The sequence below is a fragment of the Dipodomys merriami genome, unplaced genomic scaffold (genome assembly GCF_024711535.1).
Source record: "Dipodomys merriami isolate MVZ:Mamm:240054 unplaced genomic scaffold, mDipMer1.0.p SCAF_3, whole genome shotgun sequence".
NCBI lineage: Eukaryota > Metazoa > Chordata > Mammalia > Rodentia > Heteromyidae > Dipodomys > Dipodomys merriami.
Window position 1 is genome coordinate 110,277,718 of NW_027204492.1, and position 22,282 is coordinate 110,299,999.

Below are 22,282 nucleotides of genomic sequence, written 5' to 3' on the forward strand. Positions count from 1 at the left end.
GTAGGTATAAACACACAATGGAATTTTACTCGTCCATTAGAAAGAATGATAAGTAAGTTAAGTAAGTTAAGTAAGTCAAGTCTAAAAGGACAAAGAATGTATATATTTTTCTCTCATATGTGTAAGCTAGAATTAATCTATAAACGTGTAAGTCTACACTTCTGGGTGATATCCAATGGTACACAAGTATATTAACCAAAATATGATAGATTCAGGGAAGAACTCAAATGAAGTAATTCCTTAGAAAGTCTAACTCACAGTCCAACAAAATAAACACCAGGAATTGGGTACTCAAAAGTGGGGGGGGTAGAGGGAAGAGGGGGTGAATGAATAAAGAAATGAATAGGGGGGATATACAATCATAAAATTTAATGCATATCCTACCAAATTAAGAAAATTGAGGGACGGGGTGAAGTTGAGATGGACTGGGGAGAATGATGAAAGAGGTGACATTGAGCAAGATTCATTGTATTCATAGACTACTTTGTTGAATGGCAGCTTCTTTGTACACCTACTTAAAGATAAAAAATTTTAAAAAAGTAAATCATTAGGAATGTGTCTTAGTGGTAGAGTACTTGCCTCGCATGCATGGGTTCGATTCCTCAGTACTACATACACAGAAAAAGCCAATAGTGGCTCTGTGGCTCAAGTGGTAAAGTGCTAGCCTTGAGCAAAAGAAGCTCAGGGACTATGCCCAGGCCCAGAGTTCAAGCCCCAGGACTGGCAAAAAAAAAAAAGAAGAAGAAGAAGAAGAAAGAACAGCAATGAGAGACCACTAGAGATTTGAAAAAAAAATTAATTATGGTTTCTTTGCAAAGTTGAAGCCACCAAAATAGACCCACTGCACAGAATGGGGAGTCTCAATATACCATAAAAAAGGCACCAAGACTACATTGCTCAACAGCTGAGATTTTTCTAAACTCACCAGACAAATGAGTCAAATGATACTTGTACCTGTTTCTCTTCTTTCTTTTTTTGTCGGTTGTGAACCTTCAGCTCAAGACTAGCACTCTACCACTTGAGCCACAGCACCACTTCTGGCTTTTTCTGTTTATGTGGTGCTGAGGAACCAAACCCAGGGCCTCATGCATGCAAGGCAAGCACTCTACCACTGAGCCACCTTCCCAGCCCTCCTGCTTCTCTTGAATTGAATTTCTACATTTATCTCTTGCTAAAGTGAAGATTCAAATTCAGTAGTTCAATAGCATTGGGTAGTACCCTAAATTTTTTTATTAGCACCTAGGTTAAGTGGATATTCTCATTTCAGGGTCTACACTTAGAACAGTTATGACTGAAATTATTTCAGGCAGTAGGATAACAATAGAGTTTCTCAATTCTTTTTAGTAAATCATTCTATTTTTTTCATTTCAGCAAATAGTATTTAAATGTTCAGAGAAGTTCCACCTTTGGGTTTCTCCTCTAAGGGTACCCTCCTTTAATCTGTGTATAAATGCTTAGAGTCCTATATAGGTGGAAACAATTCTATTTTTATTCAAACCAAATTAAGACAATGCTGGCCAGTTATAGTGTTGTATACTTGTAACCCCAGATGAACACAGACATTAGTAAGAGGATCTAAGTTCCATGCTATCCTGGGCAAAAAATGAGACCCTATATGAAATATAACTAAAGCCAAGAAGGGCTGGGCACAAGGGCTAAAGTGGTAAAGTACCCATCTAGCAAGAACAAGCCTCGAGTTCAGACCATAATAACACCAGACAAAGAGAGTGCTAATTCCAATGATAATAACAGATCTCAAATCTCAATTTCATTTATAAGCAGAGATGCAAATCCTAAGTAAAACATCAAGAAATCAAAGGAAAGCCAGATACCAGTGACTCATGCCTGTAATCCTAGCTACTCAGGAGGCTGAGGATCATGGTCCAAATCCAGCCTGGGGCAGGAAAGCCCATGAGACTCATCTCCAGTTTACTAGTAGAAACCAGATGTGGTGCTGTGGCTCAAAGTGGTAGAGCACTAGCCTTGAGCAAAAAAACCTCAGGGACAGAGCCAAGGCCCTTAGTTCAAGCCCACAACTGACAAAAAATTTAAAAAAGAACTAAAAATATCATTAATGTATATTAACTACGTGTAAATATATGTAACTATGTGTAAATATATGCACATATGAGGACATATGGGTCTGTACAAGTTTATATGCAGACAGGTGAAATTATCTAAGGTTTCTCTGCATGAGGAAGAAATAAGAAGGACCATGTTAAAAGTGGGGGAGGAAAGGTAAAAGGAAAAAGGTGTGGTTTTGAGCTTTGTACTGCATAGTATGATCCCATCATGTAAAAATAATTGTTGAAATTCAGAAATAAATCCTACCAAGGTTTAAATTGGAGACCCAGTAAATAACACATCATGCAATTCAGGCACACTATATATTATGAATATTCACTCACTGTCTATAAAAAATGTAAAGGACAAAGCTTACTAATAAACAGTAACGGGTACATAAAGTCTGTCACTGTTACCAATATGGCAGATTCAGATAATGTGAAAACCATTTCGCTATAATCAGAAATACCAAATAAAATAAAAAACAATTATATTAAATGTACAACTAGACCCACAAATAATAAGCATAACCCCCTTATGTATCAGAAACAAAGAGGGAAATGAAAAACCAGAAGAGTGAGTACTTAAGACAACAGGGGTTATTTGTCTCCAGGACCTAAGGATTTGGGATTTAATGCCCCACACAGGCACAAGAAAAAAGGCTTGAGTTGGAGAGTAGAAAATTAAACTCAGAATGGTACATAAATACAAGACCCTCAAAGAACTATTTTATTTATGAAAGGATTTAAAAACAAGAGAGACCACAGGATACAGGGACTTGGGTGGGAAAATAATAAAGCTCCCAGAGAATTAAAAAACCACAGGGTCACAATTCACATTGCTTTTATTCTACCCACATAGTTCAGAAAAATCCAGACTAACAGGTTATGTAAATTGTTAGTGGTTCCTCAAATACTAAGACTTAAGGGGAAGAGGAAGAAGCAAATGTGAAGTTCCTGTATCCCAAATACCATGAAATGTTCACACACACACACACACACACACACACACACACACACACACACACACACACACACACACACACAGAGCACTTTTAATGATGCACTCAAAATAAACCAATCAAAAAGGCCATAAGAAAGCCACCCAACCTGATTGTCTTCACATATAACAAAAATGCAATTATAGCCGTCCCCCAAACTCTAATATATGAAAATAACCAGAAAGGAATCATAAAAGAAATGCATGTAAAATAACTGAACATAACAAGGAAGCAATCAAATCAAAAAAACAGAACTAAACTCTATGAAGAAGAGCAAACAGATTTGAAAAACAAATCCTTTTTAAAAAGATTATAATTGATCAAAGGGATGACATTGATCAAGATGCTTTGTACTCATAAACTGACATGTTGAATTGTAATCCCTTTGTAAGACTACTTAAAAATAATAAAATTATCATTAAAAATAAACAAAAGTATAAAATTATAGGCTGGGATGTAATCCTAGCTACTTGGAAGGCAAGAGATCAGGGAATTGTGGTTGAAGGCCAGCCTGGGAAGAAAAGTATGGAAGATGTCATCTCAACAAATGGCTGGGAGCAGTGGTGGACTTGACATTCCCAAGTGACAAAGGGAAGCACAAGTAGGAGGGAATAAAATACCCATAAAAATGGGCAAAAGGCATGGTTCTAATGGTAGAGCACTTGTTTAGCAAGCATAGGCCCCAAGTTCAATGCCCAGTACTATCAAAAGAAATGGGAATGACAATAAAATAAGCATTAAAAGATATTAAAGAACACTAAAATCGAAAATAATTAGAAATATGTGTCATCTTGGTAGATAGGAAGATTCAATGGAGTAACAATAACAACTTTCTCCAGGTTAACTTACAAACTTAATAAGCAGTTTTAGGTGAAACTGAAAACAAAAGTACAAATAATTCAGGAAATTAGAAGTCTTAAGGAGTTGTAGAAGACTCCCTGAGAATAATTAAATGATGTTCTGCAGGAACAGAAACAAAAAAAGAAAAAAGCATTGCCCAAGAACTTTGTAAAGATTTCCAAACCCAGGATTATCAGTGGGTTTGCCTATGCTACAATGGGACAGGAATTCTGTACATACAGGTTAAAGACTCCTTTTTCTTCACAGCTACTGCTTCAGTGGAGCATGTAATTTGATCTTTAAAATGGCATTAGACATGAGGCATCCATGCTCCTACCTCATTTTCCTGAACATAAAGTAACAGCAACACAACTCTATTTTATATGCTTTGGGGAAGAGCTTGGGTAAATGTTAAGCCACTGAAGTCTTCTTCCCATTAATTCTGTTCTAGCCGCTGATCTAGAACAGAATGCCTGCTCCTGTGGCCAAAATTTGTTTAAATATTTAACAAATACTAGGCTTCTATTATGCACAGAGCACATTCCAATATGGTCATACATCAAATCAAGAATATCTTATTTAAGCTAGGAACATGGCTCAAACCTGTAATGCTAGCTATGTGGGAGGCAGAGACTGGGGGACCAATGTCAGTGATTGGCAATAAGGAACATTAGGAACAACGGCTGAGAAACATTTGTTCCTAAAAGATTGTCTCAAAATCTCTTCATTCTCTGAGTGATGCCTATCTTTTCAAACAGACAGTGGCTAAAGATACAGAAAAGAAAAAGAAGGCAAATTCTCTAACCAAACTAAGTGGTTTTGAATTTTATCCAGAGAATAGGAAGGTAGCAAAGAATCTGAAGAACAGAAGAACAACCTTAAAATTTGGAAATGTAGAAAAAACCCATTGAAAAGAAATTGAAGTTAGACAGGGTAGACCAAGAGAAATCAAAACATAGTCTTTGAAAGATGTATAAAGCAAGCTTAGTGAGAAGAGGAGAGCGGTGGGTCAAGTCTTTGAGCACTGACTGGCAAGGACACCTTCATTGGGTGTGAGGATTTTAGGCTGGAGAAGAGATGAGTAAAGAGGAAGACATAGGTTCCAGCTAGCCTGCTGAGGCCAAGATAGATAACCTGCCCCATGAGCAATCTGGTCCTCTTAAACAAGATCTTCAATGAGCTGTTGGATTTGATGCTGAATGTACAGAGTACCATACAGAAGCATTTCATGGGAGTTGAAAACCAGGGAGCTATGGGGTCAGTCACTGGAAGAAGAGTGTTGCTTTAAAGCCATCCATAAGCAGGAGGAAAGTATAAAGCTCTTGATGAACCAGATTGTAAACCACCTGTGGTATAAAAGCTTTCCATGGCCTGGGGTTCAAAGAGAATTTGCTTCTATAGACTCTAGGGTGATGTCACACTTGGGCAAGAGGGACTTGTTAAATAAAGCTCCTAACCAGCCAGGTCTCCATCAAAGTGATTTGGAAGTTACCACTTCCTATCCAAATGTGGGGATGACATCTGACTCTTACCACTTAAGATTCCAGAACTACAAAGCCTGCCAAACAGACAAATACCGTGAGGACAAGAACCTCTTGGATTTCCTCAACCTTGGCACCAGTGAAAACAAGCTCTTCTAGATCTGATGGCTGAAAGATTTTGTCAGTGTGACATGAACTCCACTGAGAGTCTTGCCACAGTACCCTGAGTGGAGAAGACAACTGTTCCTTTGGGCAAAAGTGGCTCAGTTCCTCACCTACTATTGCAAGGCACCTTCCAACCTTGATCCAGAAAATGTGGTTGTCCTCAATGGTTACTTCTCTCTACTAACCATGGTTCTGAGTGATCCAGGAGAGGTCTTTCTAGTCCTGACTCCCTTCTATGGTAGCTTTGCTTTTAGCTCTCATCTGTATGCAAAATTTGAATTGATTTATTTCTACCTGGACAGAAAGATCACTTCTAAAAATACCCATCTTTTTCATCTCACTGTGGACAAGTTGGAAATTGCCTTGCTTGAAGCTACAGTTAAGGGACAAATCATCAGAGGTGTGCAAACGAACCCTCAGAATCCTATGGGTGGTATCAATCCCTAAGATTCATTGATGAAATATGTTTTATTTGCCAAGAGGCATAGTCTCCATGTGATCATAGGTGAACTTTTCATGCTGTCTGTATTCAGTGAAAGACACCATGTTTCAGTGTTCTAAGCATTACAGGTTTGCCTGACCCTAGAAGGATCCATGTGATCTGGGAGACCAGTAAGGATTTTGGTGTCGCTGGCTTCTGCCTTGGTACTGTGTATACTCACACTAAGCATGTGGCCTTTGCCATGATCTCCTTTGGCTGCCTTCATGGTGTCTCTGGCATCACCCAGTATAAGCTATGTCGACATCTCTAGGACAGAGGATGGATTCACAAGGTATACTTCCCACTAACCACTCCCAGCTCTTGGAAGCTCACAAGTACATCACTAGCAAGCTAGAGGCACCGATGATCCCCTTTCTCCTTTGTGGCTCTGGCCCCTATGTGTGGATCAACCTGAGAGATTACCTTTACCCAAGTACATTTGAAGAGCTCCTCTTCCATCACCACTTCTTGGACAGCAAGCTAATATTATCCCATGACAAATCTTTCATGTGTAAGGAACCTGGCTGGTTCTGCCTTGTCTTTGCAGAAAAACACAACCTACTAAAATAAGTCATGTGTCAGTTTCATTAGGGGCCAGAGGAGCAGAAGTAGGATAGCATAGAGAAACTACTTGAGGATGTCATGAAGGATTAGGTTTTTCTGCCTCCCAACCAGCAGCTCCCATCAGGCCAGCACAGAAAGCCACTTCTAGCTCAGAAGGCCATGGTTTAATAGTGACTTCTCTAGAAATGGTCTCATCTGACTCACTCATCAACCTCTTAAGCTAAGCATTTGCCATCTTTGGAAGCTCTGTATTGTTTTAGTCTTTGCTAGCCATTGTGTATGCAAAATGATTTTCTTTAATTGGAGTTAGGGTGAGAGGGTCTGGAGAGGGAGAAAGGGAGCTTTCTAGGTTCCTGTCTAAATGGTTTTATTTTTATATTTAATAGCTAATGAATACTGTATTTTTTAATTCAAAAAAAGAGAAAGGTATACATATGAATATTCTTAGCAGTGTTATTCATAACAGTAAAATAACTACAAATAAAATAAAGGCTCAAGAGCAGATGTAGACACAAACATATACATATGCAATGGGATACTTACTATGAATATATGCTATGATACAAATGTCAACAGCATTATATTACTGAGGATCAGTGATGATCTGCATATACCACCACACCTATATCCTACAAAAGTTTTGCAACTACTTGAACTTCATTTTTTCTCATTTACATATCACTAGTAGTCAGTCTTTGTAAAATTTAACTCTTAATGATATAATCAAACAGAGAGAAGTGGTAGGGATAGGTCCCAAGAAGTATTTACTGATACCTTGCAAGGTGACTTCCTGTGAGTTAAGATCCTTTGGTAAAGGGAAAAGGGAATTTCTTCAGGCACAGGTAGAACAGAGGAAAGATGTGAATCAAGAGTCTGCCCATAGGTCTTCATATCATTCCTTCCCCATGAATGATCCTTCAATTAAACAAAAGAGACTTCATATTCTTTCAGCTGGTATAACAGAAAACTGGACTGAATAATTAATAAACAATAGACATATATTTGGCTCACGGTTTCAGCAATGGTAAGTTTAGGAACTTGGCACTGACATCTGGTGAGTACTTTTGTGTTGCACTAACCCTGGCAGAAGAACAAGCGAGCACAGGTGAAGCAGAGAACAAAGTCAGGCAAAATTCACCCTTGTAAACAGAACCTCCATAACAGCACTCATAAAGGCAAAGCCTCCAACTCTCAATTGCCTCTTAAAGGTCCCACTTCTTAACTCTTACAATGGCAATCACATTTCAACACAATTGGAGGGGACATTCAGATCACAGCAGAGACCCTGTGGGGTTGGGAATTCAATTTGTGTTGTCATTCAACCATTCACAGGCCTCTGAGACTTGGGGTTTGCCTTTCAGAAACCTCAGCCCTCTGGCTATGGGAGTCAGGGTTTCTCTCAGGGTAATCATAGAAACTTTCAGGTCCTTCCTGAAGACATTCAGCCGGGAATTTTCTTGAGTAGTAGTCAACCAACCTGACCAAGTATATTTTCACTAAAAAACTCTTAAGGTACCAAATATTCAGTCTCCTTCCTGCCAAGGACTACGAGCATGTTCTTCACTTGTGGAAAATGCTTTTAAATCTAATCATACTTGGGAACTAATTCCAGAAAACCCAGGACAAATACAGAACACTTATCCTTAAGGTCTGTTGTTCTGAAACCATTCCAGGTACTAAATTCTGCATGTGTTCTGGTCCAAACACAGAAGACCAGTAGGCAAGTCATGTGGCACATGATTACATTCAGTCAATGACAGACTGAACATATGATGTTGGTCCCATAAGATTATATTGCCTATATTGCCTAGTGGCTTTATAGCTCTTTTTTTTGTGTAAGAACAGTGTGAAGTTCATACAATGATGAAAGCATCTAATGATGTATTTTTCATAATGTATCCTTATCATTGACACCTTAATTAGAAACATGCAAGAAGTTCTGACAAAATCTGCTCTGGTCACAATGATACCAATTATAAAGCCAGCCTTTTCATGAATGGTTTAATGCCTCCTCACTCTCCTGTGGTTTTTGAGTTTGTTTTAGTAAGTTATGCCTCTCTAAAGGAAATAGTATATCCATCTAGATTTTAAAAATTGGCATTGCTGGGCTCCAGTGGCTCATGGCTTTAATCCCAGCTCTTCAGAAGGCTGAGATCTGAGGATTTGCAATGGTAAGGAGCTATCCCTGAGCCCCAGGACCAGCATGCACACACACACACACATAAACATAAATACACACACATAAACATAAACACACAAACATAAACACACACACAATATTGGCATCGTGTATACAATTTTTAAATTTCTTTCAAAGTTGAATTTTTTTTTGCATTAGTCCTGGGGCTTGAACTCAGGGCCTGGGCTCTCTCCCCAAACTTTTTTGCTCAAGGCTACTGCTCTACCTTGAACCATAGCTCCACTTTTGGCTTATTTGGTTAACTGGAGATAAAAGTTGTGGACTTTCCTGCCAGAGCTGGCTTTGAACCATGATGCTCAGATCTTAGCCTCCTGGGTTGCTAGGATTAAAAGCACAAGCAACTAGAGCCCGAAGTTTAAATTGTTTAAAGTTTAAGGTGTTGGAGGCATGGTTCAGTTGGTAGAGCACTAGCCAAGGAGAGAAAATGTCAAGTACTCAGTCCAAGTTCCAGTCTTAGAACTAAAACCTAATAATAGTAAATTTAAATTTGGCATAAACCAGGCACCAGTGGGCTTATTCTGATAATCCTAGCTAGTCAGGAGGCTGAAATCTGAGGATCTTGATTCAAAGCCAGCAGGAAAAACTGTGAGACTTAAATCTCCAAATAACCATCAAAAAGACTGAAGTGGAACTGTAGCTCAAGCAGAAGTGCATCAGCACTGAGCAAAATAAAAACTAAGGGACAGCACACATGCTATAGTTGATGCCCCAGTATTGCTACACTCACAGAAAAAAATGTTTGTATAAATTTACTAACTGAATTCCTGTCATTTTTTACATTCTTTGGTAGATCTACAGTTATGTTTCTCTCATTTGTTAATATGGATAGCTTCTAATATTTTTAATTGCGTCATAAGTGGAAAATGCAATATCTTTGTTATTGCTTGGTATTTATATTTTGTGTTGTCTTTGTGCTTAAAAATAATTTCTTCTTAAGCCGGGCGCCGGTGGCTCACGCCTGTAATCCTAGCTACTCAGGAGGCTGAGATCTGAGGATCGCGGTTCAAAGCCAGCCCGGGCAGGAAAGACCGTGAGACTCCTATCTCCAATAAACCACCAGAAAACCGGAAGTGGCGCTGTAGCTCAAGTGGTAGAGCGCTCGCCTTGAGCTGAAGAGCTGAGGGACAGCGCCCAGGCCCGGAGTTCAAGCCCCAAGACCGACAAAAAAAAAAAAAAAAAATCTTCTTAAATTGAATTTCAGTTGTATCAATATGTATATTCACACTTGTAAATATTCACATACACACAGTATCAGAGCAGGTATATTAATTAGTTTGGACATTGATTTTAATCTATATTACGGACAAAGGTGTTGAACTTGGTAGTTGAGTTTTGCATTATGTATTTTATAATATTAATCTCTTTATATATGTATACCTTCAGTTATTTCATATTCATGAATTATTATAAGCTTCAGTAATAATCTTTCTTATCCTTAAACACATTCCTTTCTTAAAGCCTATCCTGTTAATAATATATGATGTATATACATATATAATAATTTTTATTGTTTTTTACCACCAATAACTGCTATGTATTTTAAAAAGTAAATTTTATTCCTGGAGTGCGTAGCAGCAGGTGAAGGATCTGAAGAACTGAGTAGTAGCTTCTTTCCACAAAACGTTTCTAGAACCTCTTTATAATATGCTAGCTAAAAATTATGGTCCCTCAATAAAATGTCTAAACTAAAAAACTTTTCAGATACTGTTAAAAGAGGTATGCAATCTATTCTCAATGAACTATTCCATAGTTACTAATATGACTTATGTATAATTGTTTGAACTGTATGGGATGACTATTTTATGCATATGAAAGATGCATGAAATATTTGACTTGGTTCGTACACATTTTACTTCTTTTATGTTTAATTTATTCATTCAATAAGTTTTAAAATTATATATGTATATATAATATATACATATATATATATAGAGAGAGAGAGAGAGAGAAAGAGAGAGAGAGAGAGAGAGAAAGAGAGAGAATCAGTCATGTGGCCTGGCCAATGTCCTTGAGCTCTTTTTGCTCAAGGTTAGCACTCTACCACCTTGTACCACAGCACCACTTCCAGTTTTGAGCAGTTTATTGGAGATAGGGTCTCATGGGGACTTCTCTGCCCAGGCTGGCTTGGAACAGCAATCCTCAGATCTCAGCCTCCTGAGTAATTAGGATTTCAGCTGTGAGCCAATGATGCCTGGACAAAATGTATTTTTTAATAGTTTGCTCATGATTTCTAGTATGTATAAGAGGCAGACTTCGGGGCTGGGAAGGTGGCTCAGTGGTAGAGCACTTGCCTTGCATGCCTGAGGCCCTGGGTTCGATTCCTCAGCACCACATAAGCAAAAAGAGAAAAGCCAGAAGTGGCGCTGTGGCTCAAGTGGTAGAGCGCTAGCCTTGAGCTGAAGAGCTGAGGGACAGCGCACAGGCCCAGAGTTCAGGCCCCACAACTGGACCCCCTCCCAAAAAAAAGACACAGACTTAATAGGATCTGGCCTGTGTCTACATTGTGACATTTAGAACTTTAAATTACATGGTATGTGGATAATCAAGATCCTATCTTATCAACAAAATTGTCAGGCCATATTCATCATAGGGATCAATCTGAATATACTGACTTTGTATCTTCAACAGACAAGCAAAATAGGGCTGATTCTACAGTTTCTCCCCCAAAGATTTGTTATGCCTACCATCATATTGTGGTTTCTCCACAACTGAGGATCACTGGCTTATGGAATCTCCAAAAAGGATTACACTTTTAAAGATGGAAATAGTTTATTCCATTAAGAGTTTGGTATTCCTCCTCCCACCCCTCAGGTCCATCACAACTGTTGCACTCAATAGTTTTCTCTAAGGCTCTGTGGGATCTTTTGCAGTGTTTCAAATCTTCTCTGTCTCCTACTTAGAGACCTCCAAGAAACCACTACTGAACCCCAAAGCTCATTTCTTATTGGCAATGAGTGGGCCCTAACATTGGGAGCAAATTCTAACAGCTGATATTTAACTTATTGACAAGAACAGTTGGTAGAGGACTTCCAATACTCATACAGTACATCTGTTTGTGGTGTGATTTGGAGTCCACTTTTCGCTTTCATTAACTATGGATTTCTAATATCCTGGAAGACTGCAATTTGGATTCAGCTGTTTTCAAGGAGCCTGAGGAGAAACTTCATTTAAACTTAGCAAACTTGGTGTGTGGTGTTTTCAACTTGTCATATTTATGTACTATATAAAAAGTCTTTAAAAATTCATTGAAGTCAATGCTTCCATCTCTGTTTAAGTCCATTGTGTGGGCGAGCTCATCTATTTGGGTGGTATCGATACAAACATTGTAGTGAGAACTGAAAAGTTTCCACATGGCCTGAAATTCTTCAATGGAGATCATGCCTAAAAAACAGGAGAAGGTGTTGAATATTTATTTAAAGATCCACCTAAGAGAGAGGTGGGGAAACCACATTGAATAGTACCAATTATAAGCTCTCTAACATGCCAGACCATCAAGATACTGAACAAGGAAGAGAATAAGATCCTAAGTGGAAGAAACAATATCTTATTTTTAACTAGCAATAATCATAAGATTATTCTAATACCACCATGAGAAGACACTGAAGAAACAGAGAGGCAATGAAGACTATGGTATAAAATTACAAGAACTAAAATCCAAGGGTGACAGAAGGCACAGGAGATCAGAGAGAAAATCAAAGCAGAGAGAGAAGGTATACTGGGAGTCAGTAAGAGGATTCCAAACAATAGTTAATTGGTCTTTTGGAAGGTGGCAATTAATGGATCAATTACTCACTGTTTGAGGTTTTTGATGCCCAAACATATCTGCAGTAGAGGAATGTGTGATTTGTGTGTGCATGGATACTTTCATACACAGTACTGGGGATGGAGCCCAGGGCCTCATGTATGCCAGGCAAGTACCTTACCACTGAGCTTGATTCCTAGCTCGGATGGCTTTTTAAGTTTGAGCATAAGTAAATGTGAATCAGAACTAAATACAAATGAGTTTTCATTCCCCCAAACAGAAATAATATTTGAAGAATGTTTTTTATTTCAGGAGTAACTAAGAGTCTAAAATAGAATTAAGTTTTATCCCTGCTGGTAATTTATATAAAGGTCTGTCCCGGTGAGACCAATGACTACATATGCAACTAGAACTTTATATTCTTGAATTTGTGGCCAAATTAAAATACAAATAATGTTAAACACAAGTTCATCATTTCCTTTCAAGTTTCATCAGGTTTGGATGAAGAATGAAATAAGTAAAAATAGACTGGCTTTTGTTTTATTTACTACTACTGAACTAGCGAAAGTATACTTACCTGAATGATCAGAGTCAATGATATTGAATATGATTTTCAAGTCAGATCGGTACCTGTACAGAGTTTCAATTACAGAAGATTTCACCTAAAAGTAAAACATTAAGTTTTTAATGGTTAGGAGCAATGGTAACAATGTTGTCAGACACCTTGTATTCATATACTGTTTTGTAGAATGGGAACTTTTTTGTACAACTACTTAAAGATAATAAAAAAAAAAAGAATTAACAACACAGCACAAATTTAACAATTGTAAAAAACACAAAATATCCCCCACCAACTTCTCTTCCTTCCCATCCATTTTCTCTTTCCCTCTTCCCCCCTTTCTCTCTTTTCTTCCTCCCTCTCTCCCCCACCCACTCTGTGTTCTGGCAGGAACAGAACCCAAGACCTATCTGTGTTCCTGCTAGGCAGTGCTCTACCACTAAGCTATACATAAGTCCACCAATACCAAGCATGGAATTTAAATAAAACTTGAATTGAACAAAATATCCTTTGGCCGAATCATCTTTAATCACATTGAAGACCTTGTTCTTGTGCTCCTTAGGAGAACAAAGTTAAGACAGTACTAAATAACAACTGCCAACATTTACAGAAAGCTTTGTGTGAATTATTACTTTTGTCAGTAGTGAGGCTTGAACTCTGGGCCTGGGTACTGTCCCTCAGCTGGTCAGCTCAAAGTGAGTGCTCTACCACCTGAGCCACAGAACCACTTCTGTTTTTCTGGTGGTTTATTGGAGATGAGTCTTGCGGACTTTCCTGCCTAGGCTGGCTTTGAACCATGATCCTCAGATCTCAGCCTCCTTAGTAGCTAGGATTACAGGCATGAACCACTGGCGCCCGGCTTTGTGTGAATTATTTCATTTGGTCCTTTACAAACCTAAGGAATAGGAACAGAATTGTGTGTCCATCCTACAGACAAGGAAACAAGAGAGGCAAAATAACTTCACCAAACATCACATAGCTATTACATGCGATTTACATCTCAGCTTTTTTCAAGCCAATCCCTATGATTTGAATCGGTATGGGAAGATGGCACTGAAGTTAAAAGCTTCCTTCCTAGGGATATTTTGCTTTCCAACCTCACCATTTTATTTCCCTTCTTTTGGTTTTTCTCATCTTCCCTGCAAATGCTCACAAGTCCTAGCATCAACAAGCTTAATGTTATAAGTAATTGTTGACAAAATGCTACTAACAGGCACTGGAATCTGCTCACCCTACCTGGCATTTTGTCATTTTAATGAGGTACATTTTAAAATTCTGTTTTTTTGTTTTCTTTGTCAGTCATGGGGCCTGAAAGTCTGGGTCTGGGCGCTGTCCCTCAGCTCTTCAGCTCAAGGCTAGTGCTCTACCACTTGACCCACAGCACCACTTCCAGCTTTTTCTGCTTATGTGGTGCTAAGGAATCGAACCCAGGGCCTCATGCATGCAAGACAAGCACTCTACCCCTCTTCCCAGCCCCCATTTTTAAATTCTTTAAGGCATATACTAGGTCATTTCTGCAATGTTATTACATGGTGGGATATATGTGATATATTTCAAATGTGTGTGGCATAAAAGAATGAATGTCATATCTGACATCATGCTGGACAGCAGTTAAAATAAGAATCCCATATCTAACATGGATTTGCTTTCATTTTTCATGTTGCTCATTCTAAAGAAAATACACACATTTGCCAAACAGATCACCAGGGAGACATTCTTTGGTTTTTTTCTTAGGCTCGACGCCACTCTCAACTTTCAAAGAGCTAAGTTGCTTAGAGTTTGTCCAAAGAGTGTTTTCTTCTTTTCCTCCAACCAGATTTTATAAGTGACACTTACCGTTTCCAGAGACTTTACAATGTGGACATCCTGGAAGATGGACATGTAGTCAACATTTCCATCACTGTCTATGTTTACCAGATGTGGACTCAGGGTTCTCCAAGGTAAGTTCAGCTCCAAAATGTTTTCCATAGAAAAAGCCCACTGGGCTACTGAAATTTTTCCTGACAACAGCACAAAACCAAAAACAAAAACATGTCTGGCTGGGCGCTGGTGGCTCACACCTGTAATCCTAGCTACTCATGAGGCTGAGATCTGAGGATCATGGTTCAAAGCCAGCCCAAGCAGGAATATCTGTGAGACTCTTATCTCCAAATAACTACCAGAAAACCAGAAGTGGTGCTGTGGCTCAAGTGGTAGAGCCCTCGCATTGAACTGAAGACCTCAGGGACAGCGCCCAGGCCCAGAGTTCAAGCCCCATGATGGACACAAAAAAAACGTATGAATTGTGTATAACGTGACCAAAACATATAAGATGTCAAGCATAGCCATAGTGTACCCCAAGTTTTTGAGGCCTGGGAATCTGGTGTTCTCCATGATCTGTGCTACCTATTAAGCCCAAGAAACCTGAGGGAGGAATAAACAGAGACAGTCTTTGCCTAGTCTACAATCTTACCCCTCCTGTGACATGGAAGAAATCTCATTTGGGCTCTTACATTTTGCATTGTTGTGATTAACCAAAAAAATTTATGAGTATAAAAGATTTGAAATCAAAGCAGAATATGTATATATGTAGATACATACATAAATCATGGAGCATCCCTTTTATTTCTAGTAATATGTATTTACTTAGTTTATTTTGCATGCTGTTAATGGAGTTGCTGCTCCAGTTTTGTTAGTTTTCTCATAGTGTTTTTCTACATCAATTTACAAACATATATATATATAATATATGTATGTATAAAATTCACTGTCTCATGGATTCTTTTTAGAATGATTAGTCTTTTTAGCAATATGTTTGCTATTTGCCTTCTTTTAAGAATTCATCTTTGGTATTGTAGCTTTAGTCCAATTGTGGACTTAATTTTATTTATCCTTGTTGAATACCATCACTTCTCTTTACCTAGTACTCTGAATTTTTCATAAATTCATGGATATTCTCAAGCAGTATCAGATTAAATGCATTCCTTCTCACATTCTATTCTCTTCTGGGCACCCTGATTATGTGGTAAACCTTTACTTGTTTAGATGTTTGCCAAACTTTTTCATCTTTCTGTTCCTATCTCTTCACAGTTCTTTGGTGTTGCTTTTTCTTGGTTTGGTTTTCATTCTTGCTTTGAGGAAGGGTCAAGGTTATGTAGCCCATTCACTATTCAAGGCTCTTTTTGTGTGTGTGAGTACTGGTAGGGATTGAACCTAGGATCTTTGTGCATAGTAGGCAAGCAGTGAAACATTGAGTTATGTACTCAGCCCTTTTTTTTTAATTATTTTTTTCCAGTCCTGGGGCTTGAACTCAGGGCCTAGGCAGTGTCCCTGGGCTTTTGTTTCAAGGCTAGCATTCTGCCAGTTTGTGACACAGTGCCACTTCCAGCTTTTTGGTAGCTAACTGAAGATAAGAGTCTCAGACACTTTCCTGACTGGGCTGGCTCTGAATCTTGTGATGTTCAGATCTCAGTCTCCTAAGTAGCTAGGCATGAGCCACCAATGTCCTGCCTACTTTTTATTTTTGAGACACGATTTCCACTCACAATCCTCTTACCTCCACTCCCCAAGTGGTTGGGATTGTAGGCATCTGTCACTATGCCTGGCTTTCATTGTCCATAATGCTTCATCTTTGTAATTCTTCTTTTTTATTTCTCTAGACATTTTATATTTTATGTTTGATAATTCCAATATCTGATGTCCATGGAGAGCCAAATATGCTGTTTGTTTTTTCTCCTGGCTCCCACTCATGCTACTGTTTAGTAATATTTAGGTTAACAGTACATAATTGTTCATCTTAAACTCTGGATATACCAGTGCCTAAAATTAGACATACTTGCCAGGAGTCAGCATTATAGACTTAAGAGAATTTAGTAATATTTAGAGTAGAGACAAAATGTGGAACTCCCAACACAGTGCTTCCATTTTTCTACTATACGGGAGCATGTAGCCTCAGGATGAGTATTATAACAATATTAGCAACTGTCACAAGATAATTCAGTCTTTTGTGCTAGTTTGTTGCTCCATGCTTTCCCACATGGTGAAAATATTTTTTTTCTTTTTTTAATACTAGGTCTGATTATTTAGCCCAGGCTCGGCTCAACTTACAATCCTAATTCCTCAGGGTTACAGATTTGTATCACCATTCCTTACTCAAATAATCTTTCATAGAAGTATAGATGCAACCAGGATATTTACCATACTATGAAGCTGATAAATATATGATAATTAAGCAGCCTCTAGAATTGAACTGGTTATTAATATTCTTGTAGAAAAGAAGTCCAAATCAGGGTTATTAGTTTTCTGAATTAAAGGAACCTTACTGAAAAAAGAGAGATATGCTTCTTTTGAATGAATAGATTAAAAGCGTGTATAAATGTGTGTGTGTCCATCTGCATGTGTACATGTTCCACAAATGGAGCATGGACTCTTGGCCTTATGCTCTCATTCAGCAACTTTTTTTCTAGGAGAAACAGAAATGAAATTCCAAAAAAGCAAAACAGAGAGAAGGGGGAAGGAAGGAAGGAAGGAAGGGGGGAAGGAGGGAAGGAGGGAAGGAGGAAAGAAGGAAGGAAGGAAGGAAGGAAGGAAGGAAGGAAGGAAGGAAGGAAGGAAGGAAAGAAGGAAGGAGTCTGTACATAACCTGATATGCTAACAAATGGAAGCATTTTACAATTTTACTACCTGATCTACTGTGGTCTCGAAGCTGGAAAGCACGTATGAGGTCAGTTTTTCGTGCAATTATTCTCTCTTTTAATATTCTGATGGCACTGTATTCCATAACTTCCACCCTGTGAGAAGAAGACCATAATTAGGTAGACGTTACATAAATTACCCTGGTATCTTTTGTTTTAATGTTCTGTTACCACTTACTATTTCCTGACTTAAATCACCTCAATTTATATATACTATGTAACTTGTCAGTATACACACACACACATGTGTATATGTGTGCATTTTCTTTTTGAGTCAAGATCTAAGTATCTCAGGTGAGCCTGGGAACTCACAATCCATCTTCAATTTCATCTTTATCCATCTGTCATGAGAATGATATTTACTATAATTGTGAGCATAGACATGTACCACTAAGTAAGCATGGTGTTCTAGGATTCTATTATCTGTGCTGGGCAGAACTTGCTCAGTGAACAGGGTGAACCAGTTATGCTGGACCAGTGTACAGCATTCAAATCTGCCTAGTGGCATCAACAGCATCCACCCTCCCTGAGAATATTGTTTCTTGCTTCCCATCCCTTGGAGTAGCTCAGAGTCCAGTCCCTTAATAATCAGATTCCAGTTTGGAAAGGGCAGCTAGATTGTATATCCAATTAGTAATACACATATTCTATGGGTTCCTAGGGCTTCTGTTATATGGGAAAACAGTTTGAATCAAGGAAAAACAGCTATGATTAATAAACTTTTTTGTTGTTGTTCATGGGGCTTGAACTCTGGGCCTAGAAGCTGTCCCTCAGCTCTTCAACTTAAGGCTAGCTCTCTACCACTTGAGCCACAGTGCCACTTCTGGTTTTCTGGTGGTTTATTAAGAGTCTCATGGTCTTTCCTGTCCGGGCTGGCTTTGAACCGCAATCCTCAGATCTCCTCCCGAGTAGCTAGGATTACAGGAATGAGCCACCAGTGCCTGGCGATTAATAAACTTTTTAACATAAAACTTTATGTGTTACCTCAATTGAAGTGGAGAAGCTCTCATTAGTCAGTCATAGACCTTCATTATCATCAGCTGTACTTAAATGATTGTGTGATCTGTTGAGTGTTTCCCTGCCGTGCAATTATGAAATAAACAACCCCAACAGCAAATGGTGCTAAAAAAGCAATGTAAAAGTTATAGTAATCCTCCAAGGCCAAAATGGGCTTACAATGTAAGTGACAGAGTGAATTTTTCAGATTTCTTGAAATACACAATGTCTTTAGTGGAAATTGCACAGCATCTGGGAAAAGCGAATCAAGCATCCACGGTAGAGTACTGAACTGCATACTTCCTGAGTATTCACAATGTTTCCTAATGGTGGTTTCCTAGATGGTTCGAGGGTTATCAAAGGTCTACTGGATGGAAAATCCCAAGAAATTCACTAAAAACTAAAAGACCAAATTCAATGTTCAGTAAGATTGTATAAATGAGGTTCATACATGAAAGTCAGTTATAAGTCTAGATATTGGAAATGAACAATCCAAAAAGGAATTCATAAGATAGCTCCACTATAGCACCAAAAAGAACTCTTAGAAATAAATTTAACACAATGGAGGGGGTAACAATACTCAATAGGAAGTGTCCTCATTACCCTACTCATGTAACTGTAACCCTCTGTATAGTATCTTTACAATAAAACATAAATAAATTTAACAAATTTAAGTCTAAGATTTATATACTGAAAAGTATGAAACACCATTGAAAGTATTTATACAAAATCTAAATAAGTTGAACAACATTCCATATCTACGATTATTAGGAGACTTAGTATTGTTAAAATGAAAATGCACACAACAATCTACAGACTCAAGATATACTGTGATAAATTCCCATTTTGACGTTTTTTGGCAAGTTGACAAGATGATTCTAAAATTCATATGTAAATCAAAAGAGAGGAACCTTAAAAGGAACTTTAAAAGATGTTCAATTCTCAATTCTTAGTTTTAAAACATACTATAGACCAAATAGGCTTTATCCAAAATGCATGAGAATAGCAATATTTCAGATGTCTGAGATTCACAGGTTTTAGAGTATTGCATAGAATATGTGCATTTTTTAATTTCAATTATTTGTGCCCGTCCTGGGGCTTGTACTCAGGGCCTGGGCTCAGTCCCTAAGCCTCTCTGTGCTCAAGACTAGCACTCGATCACTTGAGCCACACCATCACCTCGGCTTTTTCTAAGTAGTTTATTGGAGATAAGAGTCTGGACTTTCCTGCTCAGTCTGGCTTTGAACCCTGATCCTCAGGTCTCAGCCTCCTGACTGGACAGGATTATAAGTGTGAGCCATTGGCACCTGGTAAATTTATATCTTTTTGATTTTACATTTTGAGTTGCGTACCTTTCTTTAGAGGTAGGTATAATTTTACAGCACTCTTTCTTGCTTTCTTTTCTTTCTTCTCTTTTCTCTCCTCTCCTCTCTTCTCCCCTCCTCTCTCTTCCCCCCTGCCTGCCCCTCCCCTCCCCTTCTCTCTCTTTCTCTTTTTTTTTTTTGGTGCTGGTACTGGAGCTTGAACTCAGGGCTTGGGCACTGTCCCTGAGCTTCTTTAGCTCAAGGGTACCACTTGAGCCACAACTCCACCCAGGCTTTTTTGTTTTTGGTAGTTTAATGGAGATAAGAGTCTCACAGACTTTCCTGACTGGACTGGCTTCAAAACTATAATCCTCAGATCTCAGCCTCCTGAGTAGCTAGGATTACAGGTGTGAGCCAATGGCACCCAGCTTGTAGCACTATTTTTAAAGCAAAATCTTGGAAGAAACCTGGATGCTATCAGTTGAAGATTTAGTAACTCCGTAACTATATCACACATATGTACAATATTAGGAATCTGCTAAAATAATTAAATAGGTTTATGTAACCTATCTTGAAGTGATATCCATTATATAATAGTTAGGGGTAAAGTCAGTTGTCAAAGAGTACAACAAATTCATTTTGTGTTTGTGTGCTGGTACTGAGACTTGAAATCCTGGCCCCACTACCTTACTTGGCTTTTATGCTCAAAGCTGGCTCTCTTCTACTTGAGTTATGCCTCAACTTCCAGTTTATTACTGGTGAATTTGAGCTTCTTAGCTCAAAGCAAATCTCTTGGATTTGCTTCCCAAGCTGGTTCAAACCCATGATCATCAGATCAGCATTCTGAGTAGCTAGGATTACAGGCATGAGGTACCCAAATGTCCTGTAGGGTAAAACAACAGGACAAAACAAATTCTATCATTGTGGGAAAAAAAACACAGCATGTATGTTGTTTACTATTGTGCAAGATGATTTTAAGATTTGTTCTGAGTAAACAGAAAACACAGTGGCTTATCTGAAGTGATATGCTCAGTAGAACAGAACTGGGCCAGGTTCCTGGTTGTCAACAAGTACTTTCTGCATTTCTACCATGTTCAAAGCAAGCTCTATCCAAAGATAAAATGTATTTGATGAGGGGACTTTGCATGTTTTGTCTATCGATATGCCTAAACTTATACCTAGAACAGTACCAGACAATTAGCAGATGCTCATATGTTATTTAATACAACATATTGATAATTATTTGGTTACTCTATAGGAGCAAAAATAAAAGGGTAGAAGAAATCTCTTGCATTAATTTTAATTATTGTGTGGAAAAAGTCTGAGAAGGGAGTGACAGGCAATTAACGTTTTATTTATATTTCTTTTCTCATTTGGTAATAATTTAATGGTTTTGAAATATATAAAAATATTAAAAAGAATGTTTCTGGGAAAAAAGGATAAGCAATGAATATCACCACATGGAGACATACTGAACATTTCAGTCATATACATTTCTGGGTAGAAAAAAGAAGGGGGCAAGATTAGATGGGGAGGTTGTGCAACAGAGGTTGTAAGTGAAGGAACTGAGTGAAGGCCTTTTAGTTTACTTGGTTATATGAGTAATGACTGCTTAGGGATTGAAAGTTGTTCCTTTTGTTATCAAACCTAGGTACAATCACTATTTGTTAATGCCTGGAAGTTTCCACATTAGTTTATGCCTTGATTTGTATGATTGCTCTTAGTTACTTGGTACTGTTTTAACAAATCACCAATACCTAATCCCTGGCATTCTCAGAACATACATACCTTTGGTAAAGAGGGCTCAGGCATGATGCACTAGTTGCTCGGTACTGGAAAAAACGTGGAGCCATGTCATGAGCCAGTCTAATATAGGCTCCTCGATTGCTGCCTTCTTCATAATAATCAGAAGCAGAAAAGACAGTAATGACCTGATTACAGAAAAAAAGGGTAAGCTTCATAAAATTAGTTCTTAAAAAAGTCAGAAATAGTTTAATTCTTAAAAAGCACACAAAGCAGCTGTGCACTGATGGCTCACCCCTTTAATTCTAGCTACTCAGGGGAGGCTGAGATATGAGGATTGCATTTTAAAGCCAGCTCAGGCAGGAAAGTCTGTGAGACTCATATCTCCAATAAACTACAAAAGAAGAGAGAGGTAGAGCTGTGGCTCCAGTGGTAGAGCACTAACCTTGAGCAAAAGAAACTCAGAGGGA

General features: G+C 38.3%; 1 protein-coding gene and 1 pseudogene across 3 annotated transcripts in view; one reads left to right on the forward strand and one right to left on the reverse strand.

Annotated features, from left to right (window-relative positions):
• Positions 1-5,316: 5,316 nt before the first annotated feature.
• On the forward strand, positions 5,317-6,601 carry LOC138839273 (probable inactive 1-aminocyclopropane-1-carboxylate synthase-like protein 2 pseudogene; annotated as a pseudogene).
• A 4,986-nt stretch (positions 6,602-11,587) lies between these two features.
• LOC138840455 (serine/threonine-protein phosphatase with EF-hands 1-like) overlaps positions 11,588-22,282 on the reverse strand; it is a 66,471-nt gene continuing 55,776 nt past the window's right edge. For all 3 annotated transcript variants that reach the window (XM_070040782.1, XM_070040783.1, XM_070040781.1), the window contains 5 exons: positions 21,858-22,000; positions 17,759-17,865; positions 14,933-15,096; positions 13,115-13,199; positions 11,588-12,176 (listed from right to left, as the gene is read on the reverse strand). In XM_070040782.1, the coding sequence (XP_069896883.1) occupies positions 11,959-12,176; positions 13,115-13,199; positions 14,933-15,096; positions 17,759-17,865; positions 21,858-22,000 (717 nt within the window). In that variant the 3' untranslated portion in view covers positions 11,588-11,958. The remainder of the gene's footprint in view (positions 12,177-13,114; positions 13,200-14,932; positions 15,097-17,758; positions 17,866-21,857; positions 22,001-22,282) is intronic.